Source organism: Halichoerus grypus, chromosome X (assembly GCF_964656455.1).
Source record: "Halichoerus grypus chromosome X, mHalGry1.hap1.1, whole genome shotgun sequence".
Classification (NCBI taxonomy): domain Eukaryota; kingdom Metazoa; phylum Chordata; class Mammalia; order Carnivora; family Phocidae; genus Halichoerus; species Halichoerus grypus.
In genome coordinates, this window is record NC_135727.1 from 73233245 (window position 1) to 73254791 (window position 21547).

Here is a 21547-nt window from a genome sequence, read left to right on the forward strand (position 1 = left end):
GTTCCTTTCCTTCCTTATCAGTCTAACAACTGTCTTAATGCAGCCATTTAACTTGAGGATGGACAGTGACTCTTGATCAGAGCCCCTGCTACATTTGGCTTTGTAGTCAAATTGTCCCTGAAATGAAAGTTCTTTTTAACCAATATTGGAATGTCCCAGAAGAAGTAGGCTGATGTCACTGATTGTTGACATTAGTGGAATTAAATGTAAGTGAATTCCAGAAGAAATAGAAAATCTTAATAGACTTACAGAAAGAAAAGCCCGGGACCAAGATTTAGTTGTTGTTGTTGTTTTTTTGATGGCTGCATAATATTCCACTGTATATATATATCACATCCTTATCCATCTGTTGATGGACATCTTGGCTCTGTCCATAGTTTGGCTGTTGCTTGCCATTTGCAACGAAGTGGATGAAACTAGAGGGTATTATGCTAAGCGAAATAAGTCAATCAGAGAAAGACATGTATTATATGATCTTGCTGATATGAGGAATTCTTAATCTCAGGAAACAAACTGAAGGTTGCTGGAGTGGTGGGGAGTGGGAGGGATGGGGTGGCTGGGTGATAGACATTGGGGAAGATTTGTGCTATGGTGAGTGCTGTGAATTGTGTAAGACTGTTGAATCACAGACCTGTACCTTTGAAACAAGTAATACATTATATGTTAAAAAAAAAAAAGATAGTAGGAAGGGAAAAATGAATGGGGGTAAATCGGAGGGAGAGACGAACCATGAGAGACTATGGACTCTGAGAAACAAACTGAGGGTTCTAGAGGTGAGGGGGTGGGGGGATGGGTTAGCCTGGTGATGGGTATTAAAGAGGGCACATATTGAATGGAGCACTGGGTGTTATACACAAACAATGAATCATGGAACACTACATCAAAAACTAATGATGTAATGTATGGTGATTAACATAACATAATAAAATAAAATTAAAAAAAAAAGAAAAGAAAAGCCCGGGACCAACTGGACCCACTGGGATTTCTACCTAATGTTTAAAGAATTAACACTTATCTTTTACAAACTCTTCCAAAAGTAGAAGAGGAGGAAATACCTCTCAACTCATTCTATAAGGCAGATATTAACCTGATAGCAAAACCAAAGGCATAACAAGAAAACAAAACTACAGGCTACTATGGCTCATGAATAGAGTAGTTCCCCCTTATCTATGAGGAATACATTCTAAGACCCCCCCCAGTGGATGCCTGAAACCATGGATAGTACCAAGCCATATATATATATATATAATTTTTAGTACCAAGCTGTATGTGTGTGTATGTATGTGTATATATATTTTTCCTATACATATATACATATGATAATATTTATAAATTAGGTACAGTAAGAGATTAACAACAATAGCTAAAAATAAAAAAGAACAATTATAACAGTATACTATAATAAAAGTTATAACAATGTGGTTTCTCTTTCTCTCAAAATATCTTTTTGTACTGTACTTATCCTTCTTGTGATAATGTGAAATGATAAAATTCCTGTGTGGTCAGATGATGACATAAGCATTGTGACATATCTTTAGGCTACTATTGACCTTCTGATATTACATCAGAAAGAGGATCTTCTTGCAGACTTTGGTGGACCTTAGTAACTGAAACTGTGGAAAGCAAAATTGTGGATAAGAGTGTACTACTCTATAGATGTAAAGGTTCTCATCAAAATACAAGCAAACCAAATCCAGCAGCATATAAAAATAAGTATATACCATAACCAAGTGAGATTTGTCCCTGGAATGCATGGTTGGTTTAACATCCAAAAAATCAATCAATACTGTATACTATATTAATAGATTATAGGACAAAAGTATATGAACATCTCAACACAAAGAAGGCTTTTGACAAAATCCAACACCCTATCATGATAAAAATATTTTACAAACTAGGAATGGAAGGGAACTTTCTCAACCTGATAATTGAGAAATATAAAAAACCCATTACTAACATCATATACATAATAGTGAAAGACTATAACCCTTCCCTCTAATCTCAAGAAATCAAGGATGTCCACTCTTGGCACTTCTATTTAACATTATGCTGGGGGTTCTAGCCAGGATAATTAGCCAAGATTGGAAAGGAAGAAGTAAAACTATCTGTATTTGCTGATTACTTCATCTTAAATATAGAATCCTAAGGTACAAACACACACACACACACACACACACACACACACACACACTATTGGAATTAGTAAAGGGGTTCATCAAGGTTGCAGGATACAAAATCAATATACAAAAATAAATTGTATTTCTATACACTATTAATAAATTATCTGAAAATTAAATTAAGAAATTCCCATTTGCTGTAGCATCAAAATATTAAAGTACTGAGGTATAAATTAACAAAAAATTGCAAGACTTATACATTGAATAGTACAAAACGTTAATGGAATAAATTAACTAAGACCTAAATAAATAGAAGGATAAATAGAAACACATCTTGTGTTCATGAATCAGACTTCATATTGTTAAGATAGTATAGTCACAGAATTGATCTACAGATTCAGTGTCATCTGTACCAAAATTTCAGCTGGCCATTTTTCACAGATTGATAAGGTGACCCAAAATCCACACAGAAGACTAGAATAGAAAAAGAAATAATGAAAAAAAAAGAGTCACAGTCTTTAATTTCAGAACTTACTACAAAGCTATAGTAATCAAGACAATGTGGTTGTGATATGAAGATAGACATATAAATTAATAGAATAGAACTGAGAGTCCGGAAATAAACCTATACATTTATGGCTGATTGATATTTTCTGAGAATGCCAAAACAATTCATTAAGGAAAGAATAGTCTTTAGAACAAATGGTTCTGAGATTACTGGTTATCCATATGCAAAAGAATGAAGTTGGAGCCCTATATCACACTGCATTCAAAAATTAAAACCAGAAAATATAAAGTTATTGGAAGAAAACATAGCTATAAATCTTCATGACCTTTGATCAGGCAACATTTTCTGAGATATGATACCAAAAACACAAGAAATTGAAGAAAATAGGCTGATTGGACCTCACAAAATTAAAAATGTTCATGCTTCAAAGGACACTACCAATAAAGTGCCACAACAACCCAAAGAATGGGAGAAAATACACCACAGCTAGTATTCAGAGTTATATAACAAATTCTTGTAACTTGAAAATATAAAGATAAAAAAACAAATTTACAAATGGACAAAATAATTCAATAAACATTTCATTGAAGAATATATATATGTGTGTGTATGTACATGTATACACAAAGGGTCAATAAACACATGATAAGACATCATTAGTCATTTAGGAAATGCAAGTCAAACTACAGTGAATGCAAGTTAACACCCACTAGGTTATTTGTAACCAAAAAGACACATAAGGGTTGGTAAGGATGTTCAGAAATTAGAACTCTCATTCATTGCTGTTGACAATGTAAAATGATACACCTGCTTTGGAAAACAGTTTGGCAGTTCCTTAGATAGTTAAACATAGAGTTGTCCTATCACTCAGCAGTTCCACTGCTTATATATATATGCCCAAATGAATTGAAAACATGGCCACAGAAAATCTTGTACATGAATGTTCACAGCAGCATTATTCATAATTGCTGAGGAAATGGAAATAACCCAAATGTCCATCAACGTGAATTTATAAAGAAAATGTGGTATATCAGATATTATTCAGCCATAAAAAGGAATGAAGTACTGATACATGCTACAACATGAATTAATCTTGAAAACATGTTAAGTGTAACAAGACAGGCACAAATGGTCACATATTATATGACTAGAATTATGTGAAACCTCTAGAATATACAAATCCACAGAGACAAAAATTAAATTTTGGCTTCTTGAGGGGAGTATTAGGAGAAGGGGGGGGAATGACTACTAATAGGTATAGGGTTTTTCTTAGGTGATGGAAATATTCTGGAATTAGCAGTGATGGTTGCACAGTTTTGTAAATACACTAAAAACCTTGAATTGTTCACTTTAAAGGATGAATTTTATATGTGAGTTACATTTCATAGTTTTTATTTTAAAAATTGAATTGGAGGAGGAATTGACCAACAGAACTTTATCTGTTCTTAGAGAATTCACTGACATTTTCTGGCCCTAATGCTTTCTTCAAAGAATTGCTACTTTAAATAGATTCACCAGCTGGAGGAACAGTGTGTCTTACCTATGTTTTGTGTGAAAATTTCTATCTCATGTGATTTGGTATGAGTTTGGGCTAGGGCTAGAGACCTACTTGAGTTTTATTCACAAGTTTTCCTGGTTATTTACAGGCCTCCTGAGTGTAATTCCTCTCATGATCATCTGGGCTCTATTTGACTATATGGAAGAAATCAAATAGATCTATATATTATGTGATCTTGGACAAGATAGTTCACTTTTTTGAACCTTAAGTTCCTTTACAATATCTATTTCTCAGGGTTGTGAAGACTAAATGAAATAATGGATTATAAGTACCTACTTCACTGCCTGACCTGATGTGGGCCTCAGTTAATGTTAGTTTCGTCTCTACTTCTTTTTTTTTTTTTAAGATTTTTTATTTATTTATTTGACAGAGAGATAGAGAAAGAGCCCAAGTAGGCAGAGCAGCAGGGAGAGGGAGAAGCAGGCTCTCAACTGAGCAGGGAGCCTGATGTGGGGCTCGATCCCAGGACCCTGGGATCATGACCTGAGCTGAAGGCAGTCGCTTAACCAACTGAGCCACCCAGGTGCCCTCCTCTCTACTTCTTTATCTTTGGTATAAAACACTTTCCTTCTAGGTCAGAGGTCACTGAGCTCTGTCCTGGCTTCCTGCCCAGGAACAGATTGCCTCTAGAAATAAATCATGTGTGAGGTGTTCTTTTTTTCTTTTTGCCTGTGTGTCTTTTGCTGTGCCTCTTCTAGTAACTGACACTCTGTAGGTGCTCGGTGAATTTGGATTTACTATGACACAACACAGGCCTTTTACATGAATTTCCCAGCATGGTGTTGAGAGGATTGCAAAGTGTCAGCATTAGTGTGTGACAAATGAGCATTGTTAATGCTCCTTTGGAGCTGTGTGACTTCCAGTTGTGCTGAGGCAGAGAACTTAATTAAATTTCATACTTAAGGAGAGGGACGGCTGAGTCCTCCATCCTCCATAAAGCTTTTTGTCTCTTGCTTTGTGGCTACACTTTCCAGGATTGTTTCCTCATTTGTAACATCATCTTTTAATAGGGCAGTAGTAAAATGCTTAAATAGTATCAAAGAACTCATCATTTATAAAGGCAGTCCAAGGTTCCTATTGCCTTGGAAAAGTTTTACTTAGTATTAGTCTGTCTAAATGCATTGTATATGACTTTTATTTTTTAAATTTTATTTTATTATGTTATATTAGTCACCATACAATACATCATTAGTTTTTGATGTAGAGATCCACACTTCATTGTTTTCATATAACACCCAGTGATCCATGCAGTATATGCCCTTCTTAATACCCATCACCAGGCTAACACATACCCCCACCCCCTTCCCCTCTAAAACCCTCAGTTTGTTTCTCAGAGTCCAGAGCCTCTCATGGTTCGTCTCCCCCTCCAGTCCTCCCCCCTTCATTTTTCCCTTCCTTCTCCTAATGTCATCCATGCTATTCCTTATGTTCCACAAATAAGTGAAACCTTTCTCTGCTTGACTTACTTCACTTAGCATAATCTCCTCCAGTCTCATCCATGTTGATATAAAAGTTGGGTATTCAGGGGATTTGGAAAAGATGGCGGAGGAGTAGGGGACCCTATTCCACTGGTCCCCGGAATTGAGCTGGGTATCTACCAGACCACTCTGAGCACCCACGAAATCAGCCTGAGATGTAAGAAGATAGATCTGGATCTCTACAAACAGAAGATCGCAGGTGGTTGGTTTTGAGGTTCGAAGCGGGGAGCCATGATTTCACGGACAGATATCAGAGTATAAACAGCAGCTGGAAGGACCCTGACCATGGGGATCCTACACCGCCAGTGAGCGATAACCTCTCGCGCTGGGGACGTGGCACAGACTTGCAAACCGGTATGGGCGGGGAAAGGACTTTAGGTCAGCCCTCTGGATGGAAACCAAAGCAGTGGGGTTGCACGTGCAAACTGGGAGTGGCTGGTGGTTTTAGAAGCACAAAGGGCAGAGACATACCCTGACCTGGAGGCAGGACTAGGAGTGCTGTGGAGGGGCACACGACCTAGGACGCTGCAGTTTATAGCAGCACAGACAAAAACGGAGAAACTGTGGCCTGGAGAGCTCACTAAAAAAGAGACTGTGATCTCTCTGCTCTGAGGCAGACGGTTGGAAATGGTCTCTTCTGCTCTGACTCTCCGAAGAGACGCGGAAAGTCGCCAGAGAAAGGCGCCAGAGAACAAAAGCCCCCCAAAACCGGTTCCCACTGAGCGCATGCCCCGCCACAGGGTGGCAGGGCAACTCTGCCCAAACAGGGTTGCCTGAGTAACAGTGTGGCAGGCTCCTCTCCCAGAAGACAGGCAGGGAAAACGAGGCCAGCAACCCTAAGGTCCCTAGAAAACAGGTGCATCTTGCTTGGGTTCTGGTCAATAATTTGGACTCTATACATTCCCTCAACCACCCCTCAACAGAATGACTAGGAGGAGGAACCCCCAAAATAGGAAAGACTCAGAGAATATGACTTATGCCACAGATTTACAAATGGATTCAGATATAACCAAGATGTCGGAGATGGAATTCAGGCTAGCAATTGTGAAGACGATAGCTAGAATGGAGAAATCGATTAATGGCAACATAGAGTCTCTAAGGGCAGAAATGAAAGCTGAATTGGCAGAACTTAAAAATGCTATCAGTGAGATCCAAGCTAATCTAGATAATCTAACAGCTAGGGTAAGTGAGGCAGAAGAACGAATTAGTGATCTAGAAGACCAATTAATAGACAAGAAAGAAAAGAGGAGGCCCGGTGCTCCCTCCTCAGCATGGGAGGCTATCGCTCACCGGTGGTGTAGGATCCCCACGGCTCGGCTCCCTCCCCCTTCTGTTTATCCTCTGATATTTGCCTGCGGAATCACGGTTTCCCGCTTCCTACCTCCAAACCAGACGCCTGCGATATTTTGTTTGTAGAGATCCAGATCTATCTTCTTATATCTCAGGCTGATTTCATGGGTGTTCAGAGTGGTCTGGTAGAAATCCAGCTCAATTCTGGGGACTGGTTGGAATAGGGTCCCCTACTCCTCCACCATCTTTTCCCTCAATCTGTATATGACTTTTAAAGGCATATATTGAATTCACCACTGTGTTCCTACTTTCTCCTTTGAAAAAAATGAGTGAGTAGTTAATGCATGTGAAAAAAATAAGAAAAATACTGGGAAGAAGAAAAAGTAACAAGTGTACAGGCCCATTTTAAGTGTCATTTTCTGAGCAGCATCTCCCAGAGCCTTCAGGTATACTAATAGGAATTGCCGTTTGTGTAGGTGGAATGATTCAGGGTTATATTTGAGGAAATTGAAACTGCTGAGACCAATGCTAAAGCAAATTCTTTCTGTGTTCTTCCCAGAGGCTAGAGAAGATTGGAAACCTGATAGGTGAATCCTGACACTGCATCCTTCATTCTTAATTCTGAGCAGAGTGAATTAAAAATTTATATAGATATCTTAATGTGTGCTTTCTCTCCCACATGTAGGAGCGGAAAAAAAAATTTGAAAAGGATGGTGAGAGATTTTATTCCTTGCTGGATCGGCACTTACATCTATCTTCCAAAAAGAAAGAATCTCAGTTACAAGAGGTATGTTCAAAAAGCTTGTTCCCATCTTCCTTTGCCGGCTGTGTCTTGGTAACATTGGCATCTTCCTATTCCAAGGCTCTCTTCATGCCCTGCCTCAGCAGGGATCCACTATAATAGTAGTACTTACAGTTAAAATCTTTGCCTGGAACTCAGGAGCCTTGAGTTCTCAAAGCAGCTCCTCCACTAACTCACCGTGTGACATTTTTGTTGTTGTTTTTTTTTTTGGACATTAGAATAAATAATTTAATACATAAATCGTCTTTATGTAAGCAATAAAATGCAAGTTTGAGAAAATAAAATTTCACCATATAAGACTATTACAATATTATTGACTATATTCCTGATGCTGTGCCTTTTATTCCTGTGACTTATTCATCCCATAACTAGAAGTCTATATCTCTCACTCTCTTTCACATATTTTGTCCACCCCCATCAGTTTTTTCTCTGTATTTATAGTCTCATTCCACTTTTTTTGTTTGTTTATTCATTTGTTTTGCTTCTTAGATTCTACATATTAGTAAAATTATATGGTATTAATCTTTCTCAGTTTGACTTACTTCACCTAGCATAATACCTTCTAGGGCCATCCATATTATCACAAACGGTAAGAGCTCATCATTTTTCATGCCTGTCTAATATTCCAATATCTACATCTTCCTTATCCATTCATCTATCAATGAATATTTAAGTTGCTTCCATATCTTAGCTGTTGTAAATGCTGCAATAAAGATAGGAGTGCATATATCTTTTTGAATTAGTGTTTTCATTTTCTTTGTATAAATACCCAGTAGTAGAATTACTGGGTCATATCATAATTCTAATTTTAAGTTTTTGAGGAACCTCCATACTGTTTTCCATAGTAGCTGCCCAAGTTTACATTCCCACCAACAGTACATGAGAGTTCCTTTTTCTTCACATCCTCAACAACACTTGTTATTTCTTATCTTTCATGGTGTGACTTTGGAAAACATATTTTTTTCTTGGCCTCATTTTCCCTTTCTGCCAAAGGAAGAGTGGTACTCAGTGATCTCCAGAGTCCCTTTCAGTTCTGTGTTTCTGATTCCAGAATCCACATGAGGTTAACGTTGAACTAGTGTTGTATTTGGTAGATCAGGAGCAGATCTTCCACATTTTTCCCAAGATAGTCCAACATTACCTTTTTTTTAATGGACTTTCAGTGACTTCAGTTCAAATAAGCCACTATTCCATGAGTGCATACCACATGCCAGGCACTGTGCTGGGTGCAACAGGACTACAAAGTCAATGAGACATCCTTCCTGTCCTTCGGCAGCTTATAATTGGAATGCTAAAATAAGAATACACATGACACTTAAACAAGTAGAATTTTTACATACTGTAACATGAATGTGTATGTGGTGTCCTTGTAGGGGTGGGAAGGTGTCTGGAGAATAAAAACCTTACATCTGGATGTGGAGATTTGCCCTGGCACCATAGTGGTGCCCATTCAACAAAAGGTAACGTCTTTGACAGAAATGGAGAAATGGACCTCTCACGTGGATGGAAATGGTCCCAAGAATAGAAAACATGGAGTACGTTTGGGGACGTTTGACCAGAATTTTCATTGCTATTGGAGAGTAGCGAAAGACAAGATAGGATCAGGCAAGTTGAGGTCATATTATAGAGTAATAGGTTCAGGAGTTTGTATTGAATTCTCTTGGGCCTGGGAGGATCATTGAGCACTTTTGGTAGTACTAGCAATATGAGTGGAATTCTGTTTTAAGAATCTCTAACTGTCTGAGGTTGTAAGATGAATTAGACCCCAGACAGAGTGGAAGCAAGAAAACCAGTTTGGGGAACTATTGCAATGATCTAGGGGAGAGGGTCTAATCACGAGAGTGGCACTGGAGAAGGAAGGGAAGGAATTAACTGATTTTAAACTGTTTTCAATGGCTGGGCACCTGGGTGGCTCAGTCAGTTAAGCGTCAGACTCTTGATTTCAGCTCAGATCATGATCTTAGGGTCATGGGATTGAGCTCTGCACTGGGCAAGGAGCATCCTTCAGATTCTCTCTCTTCCTCTCCCTCTGCCCATCCCCCCAGTCACATGGGTTCTCTCTCTCTTTCTAAAATAAATAAAACCTTAAAAAAATACAATTTTTTAATGGATAGATCCTTGTGTTGGATAATAGATCCAGTAAAAGATGGAGATATTTTAGATTCAAGTATAAAACGAGACACTCAAATGAATAAGATCTTTGACATGAGCTAGGAAAGTTCTTAGAAATCATCTTCACCAAGGTTACACAGATTGTTACAAGGCTGAAGCTTATCTCCTGATATGTGTTTTGGTGAATATCCATTACCTCATGTGAGGTGTTTCAAATTGATGAGTCAGGAACCTCAGTGGTGAATAGACTTAGTATTGAAAAGGTGAAGGACTACTTTTCTTCCGTAAACTGGAATAGTCTGGGGTCTTCTGTCATTTTCCTTCTGCATTCTTTTGTTTCCTTCCTTTTGCATCTATTCTGGGTCAGGTTCCTAAGCAGGAAAGAGTTAACATAATAGGCCGAGTCTACTATGATTAGAAAAATCTGACTACAAGATTAGCTCTTGGCTTGTATCTGGGAACTTGGCTAGTGAACAGTTTCTTACACAGATATAAAATTTTCCCTAAATGGTAAGAGTGACTCACTGTGCCTAGATTGCCTGTACAAAAATGTGGTTTATGTTGAACATCTTATTTTCTTCTGGGAGTCTGGAATTTTGGTATATGCTTAGTAGTGGGTGCCTCTGTACAGCCCCCAATAAAAACCTAGGGCACTGAGTCTCAAGAGCTTCCATGGTAGACAAAATTTCACATGTGTTGTTATAACTTCTTGCTGGAGGAATTAGTTGTGTCCTGTGTGACTCTTCTAAGGGAGAACTCTTGTAAGCTTTCACTTAGTTTTCTCTAGACTTCATCCCATGTATTTTTCCCTTTGCAGATTTTGCTTTATATTCCTTCACTAAAGTAAATACTAGCCGTGAGTATGACTATATGCTGAGTCCTTTAAGTCCCTCTACAGAATTACCAAACCTGGGGATTTGTAACCCTGGACATAGTCCAAACTTTATTCTTTTGGAGGATTTTACAATGAAAGCTTCTGGAATGTCCTAGAAGTTTGGTGTTTTATGTAGATGTTCCCAGTGACTTTCCTAAAGAGCAAGGATGCAGCCTTTGTACTTCTTTAATTAAAAATAATCTGGGGGACCCCGGGTCACTTTTTTATATTAAGAGACTTTATTTTTAGAGCAGTTTCAGGTTTAAAGAAAAATTGAATATGTGTACAGAGTTCCCATATATCCCTAATTTGCCAGCATACAGTTTCCTCTACTATTAACATTTGCATTAGTGAGATACACTGATATGATTGGTGAGCCAATGTATTGTGCATTCTGTGGGTTTTGACAAATGTATAATGACATGAATCCATCATTACACTATCATGCAGAATAGTGTCACTGCCAGAAAAGTCTGTGGGCACCACCTGTTCATCTCTCCATCATCCTTTCACACCCTGTAAACCCCTAGCAACTATTGATCTTTTTATGGTCTCCATATTTTTGCCTATTCCAGAATGTTTTGTTGTTGAAATTATACAGCATGTAGCATTTTAAGATTGGCTTCTTTCATTTAGCAGTATGTATTTAAGGTTCTTTTGTGGCTTTTCATGATGGGATAGCTCACTTATTTTTAGTGCTGAATAAGATTCCACTGTGTGGATTTACCACAGCTTTTTTATCTTTTCACCTATTGAAGGATATCTTGGCTTCCTCCCTACCTTGTCAATTATTTTTTTAAGATTTTTTTTATTTGAGAGAGAGAGAGCACACATGAGAGAGCACGAATGTGGGAGGGGCAAAGGGAGAGGGAGAAGCAGACTCCCCGTTGAGCAGGGAGCCTGACTCAGGGCTTGATTCCTGGACTCTGGGATCAGGACCTGAGCTGAAGGCAGACGCTTAAGTGACTGAGTCACCCAGGTGTCCCCCAACTTTGTCAATTATTAATGATGCTGCTACAAACATTTGAGAGGAGGTTTTGTGTACGTAACTTTTCAAATAATTTGGGCAATTACCAAAAAGCACAATGGGTAGATTACATGGTAAGAGTAAATTTAGTTTTGTAAGACTATCAAATTGTCTTTCAAAGTGACTGTACCATTTTTTTTAATTTGTATCATCAATGAATGAGAGCTCTTGTTGTTCTTGTTGCTCTCTTTGCCAGCATTTGGTGCTGTCTGTGTTTTGGATTTTAGCCATCTAATAGGTCTGCACTGTGATCACATTTCTATTATATTTTTAATTTCCTGGGCAACCTTCTCAGGTACCCTCCCTCTTCAGGTGCTTTGTACTATTGCTCAGTACTCTTGCTCAATAAACTTTGCTTTACTGCCCACCAAAAAAAAAAAAAATTCATTTCCCTAATGATATATGATGTTGAACATCTTTTCATATTCTTTTTTGCCATGTATAGATCTCTTGGTGAGGTGTCTGTTCAAATATTTTGCCCTTTTCCATTGGATTGTTTTCCTATTATTGCATTTTAAGAGCTGCTTGTCTATTTTATTTTTATTTCTTTTTTTTATTTTTATTTTTATTTTTTAAGATGTATTTGAAAGACAGAGAGCACAAGCATAGGGGTGGAGTGGAGGGGCAGAGAGGCAAAAGGAGAAGGAAAAGCAGACTCCCCGCTGAGCGGGAAGACCGATGTGGGATTTGATCCCAGGCAGGACCCCAGGATCATGATCTGAGCCGAAGGCAGAGGCTTAACCAACTGAGCCACCCAGGTGCCTCAGTATTTTTTTTATTTTTTTAAAAGAATATCCTACTCCTTCTCTTTTTCCACCCCCCCCCCACCAGGTAAAAGATATTTATTTCAACTTTCTAAGAGTAAAAATAAAATTTTAACTTGGATTTTTGTTTTAAGTTTTTATTTAAATGCTAGGTAGTTAACATATATTGTAATATTGGTTTCAGGAGCAGAATTTAGTGATTCTTCACTTACATATAACACCCAGTGTTCATCACTAGGGCCCTCCTTAATACCCATCACCCATTTAGCCCATCCACCTGCCCACCTGCCCTTCAGCAACCACAGTTAGTGCTCTATAGTTAAGAATCTGTTTTTGGTTTGCCCCTCTCTAATTTATGTCCCCCTATAGTCATCTGTTTTGTTTCTTAAATTCTACATATGAGTAAAATCATATGGTATTTGTCTTTCTCTGACTGATTTATTTCACTTAGCATAATATACTCTAGCTCCATCCACATTATTGCAAATGGCAAGATTTCATTCTTTTTGATGGCTGAGTAATATTCCATTGTATGTATATACCACACTTCTTTACACATTCATCAGTTGATGGACCTTTGGGCTCTTTCCATAATTTTGCTATTATTGATATTGATGCTTGTTTGTCTATTTTAGATACCAGCCCTGTATCAGTTAAGTGTTTTGCATAGATTTTCTTCCAGTCTATGGCTTGTCTTTTCATTCACTTAACCAAGTTTTTCATAAAGCAGAAATAATTTTTAATTTTAATGAAACACAACTTACCAGTTTTTTCTGTTGTGGATTATGCTTTTGATGTTATATCTAAGAATTTGTCACCAGAGGAGTAGGAGGACCCTGAGAGCTTGTCTCATCCCTCAAACACAGCTAGATAGTTACCAAATTATTCTGAACAACCAAGAAGTCAATTGGAGGCCTGAGAGAATAAAAACTGCAAGTCTACAAGTAGAAATGTGACCACCTTTTAGTAGGTAGAAAGTGTGGAAGTTCACTTGGGGGAGATATAGCTGTGGATGTGGCGGAAGGGAGGAAGCCTGCTAATGGAGGCTACCACAACGTATTAGAAGCAGTGGATTGCAAAATCTGAACTTTTAAGTTTGCTACCATGGAGGACATGCCTGGATTAAAGATGCTAAGGTGGTGAAGAGGGGCAGAATCCCAGGATTGACAGGGTGGTCTGAGGATCTCCTGGGTCCCAGGAAGAACAGGTGGCACCAAGGTGCTGCACTGTTCCCAGGCATAGGAGCTGGGAAGGTGACAGAGAGCAGCCAGTCTTGGTGCCAGGTTTTGGCTATAAACTGTGAACCACTGCATGGTCCTATGACCGCTTTCCTGGGATGGGCTGGTAAAGATAGTTAGAACTTCTCTTGGAGGAACAGTGCGGTTCCGCACCATGGGTGTCCCTGAAATTTGGAGTTTTGAAACTCAATCACATGCTGGAGATAAAAAGGCTTGGACAGGGGCAGGGTGAATGCAGGTTCCAGACGGAAACTGGGGAAACAAATAGGGTGATTGATTGTTTTTCTGTGTGGGCTCACTGATGCGTAGCGGGCATGAACCTTCAGCTCCAATGCTAGAGAGCAGGATGCCGCCATTTTAATCCCACCCATCAGTGCTGAAAGCCTTCAGGGAGCAAAATAGTGGCACCTACTGGAGACAAGAGCCAGTTACACCAAGGCCCGCCCTCCCTGTGATCTGGAGAAGCATTTCCACTGAAACAAGTCAGCCTGGGAATCAGCACAGCACTCTCCCCCAGAAGACCAGTACAAACACCTAGCTCTCAGGACGTTTATTAATCATAGAATGCTGCAAAGCTACAGCTCTAAGGGAACTAGGATTGAACTTCGTTTTTACTTTTATTCTTTATTTCTTTTATTTTTATTATTTTTTCATTTATTTTCTTGTGTTTTCCAATTTCTATTTTAAATTTTTATTATTTCTAAAAATATATGTATACTTTCATATGTATGCATATTTTTGTCTACTTTCCATTTATTTTATTATTTCTTAAAATTTTGGGATCTAGGGGTGCCTGGGTGGCTCAGTTGTTAAGTGTCTGCCTTTGGATCAGGTCATGATCTCGGGGTCCTGGGATTGAGCCCCATATCAGGCTCCCTGCTCGGCAGGAAGCCTGCTTCTCCTTCTCCCATTTCCCCTGCTTGTGTTCCTGCTCTCGCTGTGTCTCTCTCTGTCAAATAAATAAATAAAATCTTAAAAAAAAAATTTTAGGATCTAGATTCTTTTAACAAGTAGTCCAAAACACACCCAGGGTCAAGGTTTTTGGTTGTCTTGTTTTGTGTTTTTATTTTTTATTTTTTTTCCTTTTTCTTTGGTTTTTGCTTTTTTGTTTCGTTGTTTGTTGTTTTTCTTGGTGGTGGTGTTGTTTCTCTTACTTCTTTTCTTTCTTGGACAAAATGACTAGATGGAAGAATTCACCCCCAAGGAAGAACATGAGGTAGAACTCATGACCAGGGATTTAGTCAATACAGATATAAGTAAGATGTCTGAAGTAGAATTTAAAACAATGATTATAAGGATATTAGTTGGGCTTGACAAAAGCATAGAAGACACTAAAGAATCCCTTACTACAGAGATAAAAGAAGTAAAATCTAGTCAGGCTGAAATTAAAAATCTATAAGTGAGATACAGACACAAATGGAGGTCATGAAAATGAGGATGGATGAAACAGAGGAGTGAATCAGTGATACAGAGGACAAAATTATGGAAAACAATGAAGCCAAAAGGAAGTGGGAAAGAAAGTTAATAGACCATGAAGGAAGACTTAGAGAACTCAGCAAATTAGTGAAATATAATAACACTCGTATTATAGGAGTCTCAGAAGATGAAGAGAGAGATAAACGGGCAGAAGCTTTATTCGAACAAATTATAGCTGAAAACTTCCCCAATCTGGGGAAGGAAACAGACATCAAAATCCAAGAAGCACAGAGAACTCCCATTATATTCAAGAAAAGCTGGTCATTGCCAAAGCATATCATAGTCAAATTCACAAAATACACAGATAAGGAAAGAATCCTGAAAGCAGCAAGGGGAAAAAAAAGGTTCTTAACCTACAAAGGTAGATATGTCAGGTTTGCAGTGGATCAGTCCACAGAGATTTGGCAGGACAGAAAACAGTGGAAGGCAATATTCAATGTGCTGAATGGGAAAAATATGCAGCCAATAATTCTTTATCCAGCAAGGCTGTCATTCAAAATAGAAGGAGAGTTAAAGAGTTTTCAAGATAAACAAAAACTAAAGGAGTTTGTGAGCACTAAATCAGCCCTGCAAGAAATATTAAGAGGGACTCTTTGAGTGGGGGGGGAAAAAAAGACCAAAAGTAACAAAAACTGGAAAGGACCAGAGAACATCACCAGAAACTGCAAGTCTATAGGTAACACAACGGAACTAAATTCATATCTCTAAATAATCACCCTGAATGTAAAAAAAACACCAATCAAAAGACATAGAGTATCAGAATTGATAAGAAAACAAGATCCATCTATATGCTACCTACAAGACACTCACTTTAGATCTAAAGACACCTGCAGATTGAACGTGAGGGGATGGAGAACCATCTATCATGCTAATGGATGTCAAAGGAAAGCTAGAATAGACATACTTACAGCAGACAAACTAGATTTTAAAATAAAGACTGTAAGAAGAGATGAAGGAAGGCATTATATCGTAATTAAGTGATCTATTAATGAAAGCACAACAACCCAAAATCTTTGGGATGCAGCAAAAGCAGTCCTAAGAGGGAAGTACAGTGCAGTACAGGCCTACCTCAAGAAGCAAGAAAAGTCTCAAATACACAACCTAACCTTAAAACCTAAAGGATCGGGGTGCCTGGGTGGCTTTGTTGTTGTTAAGTGTCTGCCTTCGGCTCAGGTCATGGTCCCAGAGTCCTGGGATCGAGTCCCACATGGGGCTCCCTGCTCAGCGGGAAGCCTGCTTCTCCCTCTCCTACTCCCCCTGCTTGTGTTCCCTCTCTTGCTGTGTCTCTCTCTGTCAAATAAATAAATAAAATCTTTTAAAAAAACCTAATGGAGCTAGAAAAGGAACAGCAAATAAAACCTAAAGTCAGGAGAAGAGAAATAATAAAGATTACAGGAGAAATTAATGATATAGAATAAAAACCAGTAGAATGCATTAATGAAACTAAGAGGTAGTTCTTCAAAAGAATTAATAAAATTGATAAACTCCTAGCCAGACTTATCAAAAAGAAAAGAGAAAGGACCAAAATAGATAAAATCATGAATGAAAGAGGAGAGATCACAACCAACACCACAGAAAAACAAACAATTGTAAGAGAACACTATGAAAAATTATGTGCCAACAAACTGGGAAACCTGGAAGAAACGGAGAAATTCCTAGAAACTTACAAACTACCAAAACTGAAACAGGAAGAAATAGAAAATTTGAGCAGACCCCCCCCCCCAGCAAAGAAATTGAATCAGTAATCAAAAATCTCCCAGGAAACAAAAGTCCTGAGCCAGATGGCTTCCCAGGGGAATTCTACTAGACATTTAGAGAAGAGTTAACACCTATTCTTCTCAAACTATTCCAAAAAATAGAAATGGAAGGAAGGTTTCCAAACTCATTCTATGAGGCCACCATTACCTTAATTCCAAAACCAGACAAAGACCTCAGTATAAAGGAAAATTATAGGCCAATATCCATGATGAACATTGATGCAGAAATTCTCTATAAAATACTAGCAAATCAAATTCCACAGTACATTAAAAGAGTTATTCACCACAATCAAGTGGGATTTATTCTTGAACTGTAGGGGCTGGTTCAATACCTGTAAATCAATCAACATGATACACCATATTAATAAAATAAAAAATAAGAACCATATGATCCTTTCAATAGGTGCAGAAAAAGCATTTGAGAAAATACAGCATCCTTTCCTGATACAAATGCTCAACAAAGTAGGGATAGATGGACCAAACCTCAACCTCATAAAGGCCATATACAAAAGACCCACAGCTAATATCATCTCCAATGGAGAAAAACTGAGAACCTTTCCCCTATGGTCAGGAATAAGACAAGGATGGATGTCCACTCTCACCATTACTATTTAACATACTTCTGGATGTCTTAGCCTGAGCAATCAGACAACAAAAAGGAGAAAAGGGCATGCAAATTGGCATGAAAGACGTCAGACTTTCACTATGTGCAGACAACATGGTACTCTATGTAAAAAACCCAAAAGACTGCCAAAAAATTGCTAGAATGAATACATGAATTCAGCAAAATTGCAGGATATAAAATCAATGTGCAGAAATCTGTTGTATTTCTATACACCAATAACCAAGCAGCAGACAAAGAAATCAAGGAATTGATTTCATTTGCAATTGTACCAACAACAGTAAGATACATAGTATAAATCTAACTAAAGAAATAAAAGATCTAGACTAGAGAAAAGATGGCAGAGGAGTATGGGACCCTATTCCAACTGTTCCCTGGAATTGAGCTGGATATCTACCAGACCACTCTGAGCACCCATGAAATCAGCCTGAGATGTAAGAAAATAGATCCAGATCTCTACAAACAGAATATCGCAGGCGGCTGGTTTCAAGGTTCGAAGCAGGGAGCCGTGATTCTGCAGGTAGATATCGGAGGATAAACGGCAGTGGGAGGCAGCCTGGCCGTGGGGATCCTACACTACTGGTGAGCAACAGCCTCGTGCACTGGGGACGGGGCACAGACTCGCAGACTGGTAGTGTCGTGGAAAGGACTTTAGGAAGCCCCCGGGACGGAAACCCAGAGTGACGGGGTTGTGCATGCGAACTGGGAGCGGCTGGCACGTGGAGAAGCACAAAGGGCAGAGACATGCCCCGACCTGGAGGCAGGACTGGGAGCGCTGCAGAGGAACGCACAACCCACGACGCTGCAGTTTATAGCAGCACAGACAGAGACAGAAATAGTGTGGCCTGGAGAGCTCACTAAAGAACAGACTACAATCTCTCTGCTCTGAGGCAGAGGTTTGGAAACAGTCTCTTCTGCTCTGACTCAGAAGAGACGTGGAAAGCCGCCAGGGAAAGCCACCAGAGAACAAAAGCCCCCAAAATCTGGTTCTCACTGAGCCCATCCCCTGCCACAGGGGGGCAGGAAACTCTGCCCAAACAGGGTTGCCTGAGTAACCGCGGCAGGCCCCTCCCCCAGAAGACAGGCTAGGAAAACAAGAGGCCAGCAACACTAAAGTCCCTAGAAAACAGGTGCATCTTGCTTGGGTTCTGGTCAATAATTTGGACTCTATACATTCCTTCAACCACCCCTCAACAGAATGACTAGGAGGAGGAACCCCCAAAACAGAAAAGACTCAGAGATTATGACTTATGCTGCAGATTTACAAATGGATGCAGATAGAACCAAGATGTCAGAGATGAAATTCAGGCTAGCAATTGTGAAGACAATAGCTAGAATGGAGAAATCAATTAATGGCAACATAGAGTCTCTAAGGGCAGAAATGAAAGCTGAATTGGCAGAACTTAAAAATGCTATCCATGAGATCCAATCTAATCTAGATAATCTAACAGCTAAGGTAAGCGAGGCAGAAGAACGAATAAGTGACCTGGAAGGCAACTTAATAGATAAAAAGGGAAAAGAGGAGGCCAGGGAAAAACAACTCAGAATCCGTGAAAATAGAATCAGAGAAATAAGTGACACCATGAAGCATTCCAATGTCAGAATTATTGGAATCCTGGAGGGAGTGGAGAGAGAGAGAGGACTAGAAAATATATTTGAGCAAATCGTAGCTGAGAACTTCCCTAATCTGGGGAATGAAACAAACATTCAAGTCCTAGAGGCAGAGAGGACCCCTCCCAAGATCAAGGAAAACAGGCCAACACCCCAGCAGGTAATAGTAAAACTCGCAAATCTTAGAACCAAGGAAACCATCTTAAGGGCAGTTAGGGGGAAGAGATTCCTTACGTACAGAGGGAGGAACATCAGAATAACGTCAGACCTATCCACAGAGACCTGGCAAGCCAGAAAGGCCTGGCAAGACATATTCAGGGTACTAAACGAGAAGAACATGCAGCCAAGAATACTTTAACCCGCAAGGCTGTCATTTAGAATGGATGGAGAGATGCAGAGCTTCCAAGACCAGCAGAAACTGAAAGAATATTTGACCACTAAGCCGGCCCTGCAACAAATATTAAGGGGGGGTTCTATAAAAGGAGAAGGACCCCAAGAATGATATACAACAGAAATTTACAGGGACAATCTATAAAAACAACGTCTTCACAGGCAACATGACAATTAATTCATATCTTTCAATAATCACTCTCAACGTGAATGGCCTAAATGCTCCCAGAAAACGGCACAGGATTGCAGATTGGATAAAAAGACAGGACCCATCCATATGCTGTCTACAAGAGACTCATTTCGAACCTAAAGATACATTGAGACTGCAAGTGAAAGGATGGAGATCCATCTTCCATGCCAGGGGACCTCAAAAGAAAGCTGGGGTAGCAATTCTTATATCAGACAAATTAGATTTTAAACTAAAGTCTCTAGTTAAAGACACAGAAGGACAGTATATCATTTTTAAAGGGTCTATCCAACAAGAAGATCTAACAATTGTAAATATCTATGCCCCCAACATGGGAGCAGCCATCTACATAAGCCAACTGTTAACCAAAATAATGAGTCATTTTGATAACAATACGTTAATTGTAGGAGACCTCAATACTCCACTCTCAGCAATGGACAGATCATTTAAGCAGAAAATCAACAAAGAAACAAGAGCGTTGAAGGACACACTGGACCAGATGGACCTCATAGATATATACAGAACATTCCACCCTAAAACAACAGAATACTCATTCTTCTCGAGCACACACGGAACTTTCTCCAGAATAGACCACATACTGGGTCACAAATCAGGTCTCAACTGATACCAAAAGATTGAGATTTTTCCCTGCATATTCTCAGACCACAATGCTTTAAAACTGGAACTCAATCACAAGAAAAAATTTGGAAGAAATTCAAACACTTGGAAGCTGAAGACCACTCTGCTCAAGAATGTTTGGGTCAACCAGGAAATCAAAGAAGAACTTAAAACAATTCATGGAAACCAATGAGAACGACAACACATTGGTCCAAAACCTATGGGATACTGCAAAGGCAGTCCTAAGGGGGAAATACATAGCCATCTAAGCCTCACTAAAAAAATAGAAAAATCCCGAATTCACCAACTAACTCTACACCTTAAAGAACTGGAGAAAAAGCAACAAACGATGCCTAAGCCATGCAGTAGAAGAGAAATAATTCAGATTAGAGCAGAGATCAATGAATTAGAAACCAGAAACACAGTAGATCAGATCAACAAAACTAAAAGCTGGTTCTTTGGAAGAATTAATAAGATTGATAAACCACTGGCCAGACTCATCCAAAAGAAAAGAGAAAGGACCCAAATTAATAAAATGATGAATGAAAGGGGGAGATCACGAATAACACCAAGGAAATAGTAACAGTTATTAGAAATTATTATCAACAAGTATATGCCAATAATCTGAGCAATCTGGATGAAATGGATGCCTTCCTGGAATCCTATAAGCTGCCAAGACTGAAACAGGAAGAAATTGACAACCTGAATGGGCCAATAACCAGCAATGAGATTGAAGCAGTGATCAAAAACCTCCCAAAAAACAAGAGTCCAGGGCCTGATGGATTCCCTGGGGAATTCTACCAAACATTGAAAAAGAAATAATATGTATTATCCTGAAGCTGTTTCAAAAAATAGAAACAGAAGGAAAGCTTCCAGACTCATTCTATGAAGCTAGCATTACCTTAATCCCCAAACCAGGCAAAGACCCCATCAAAAAGGAGAATTTCAGACCGATATCCGTGATGTATATGGATGTCAAAATCCTCAACAAAATCCTAGCTAATAGGATCCAACAATACATTAAAAGGATCATCCACCACGACCAAGTCGGATTTATCCTTGGGATGCAAGGGTGGTTCAACATTTGCAAATCAATCAGTGTGATAGAACACATTAAT

General features: G+C 39.0%; 1 protein-coding gene across 2 annotated transcripts in view; it reads left to right on the forward strand.

The window, feature by feature from the left end:
- The window catches only part of OPHN1 (oligophrenin 1), a 505885-nt gene that overhangs the window by 276494 nt on the left and 207844 nt on the right, over positions 1–21547 (forward strand). For both annotated transcript variants that reach the window (XM_078065007.1, XM_078065008.1), the window contains exon 6: positions 7637–7738. In XM_078065007.1, the coding sequence (XP_077921133.1) occupies positions 7637–7738 (102 nt within the window). The remainder of the gene's footprint in view (positions 1–7636; positions 7739–21547) is intronic.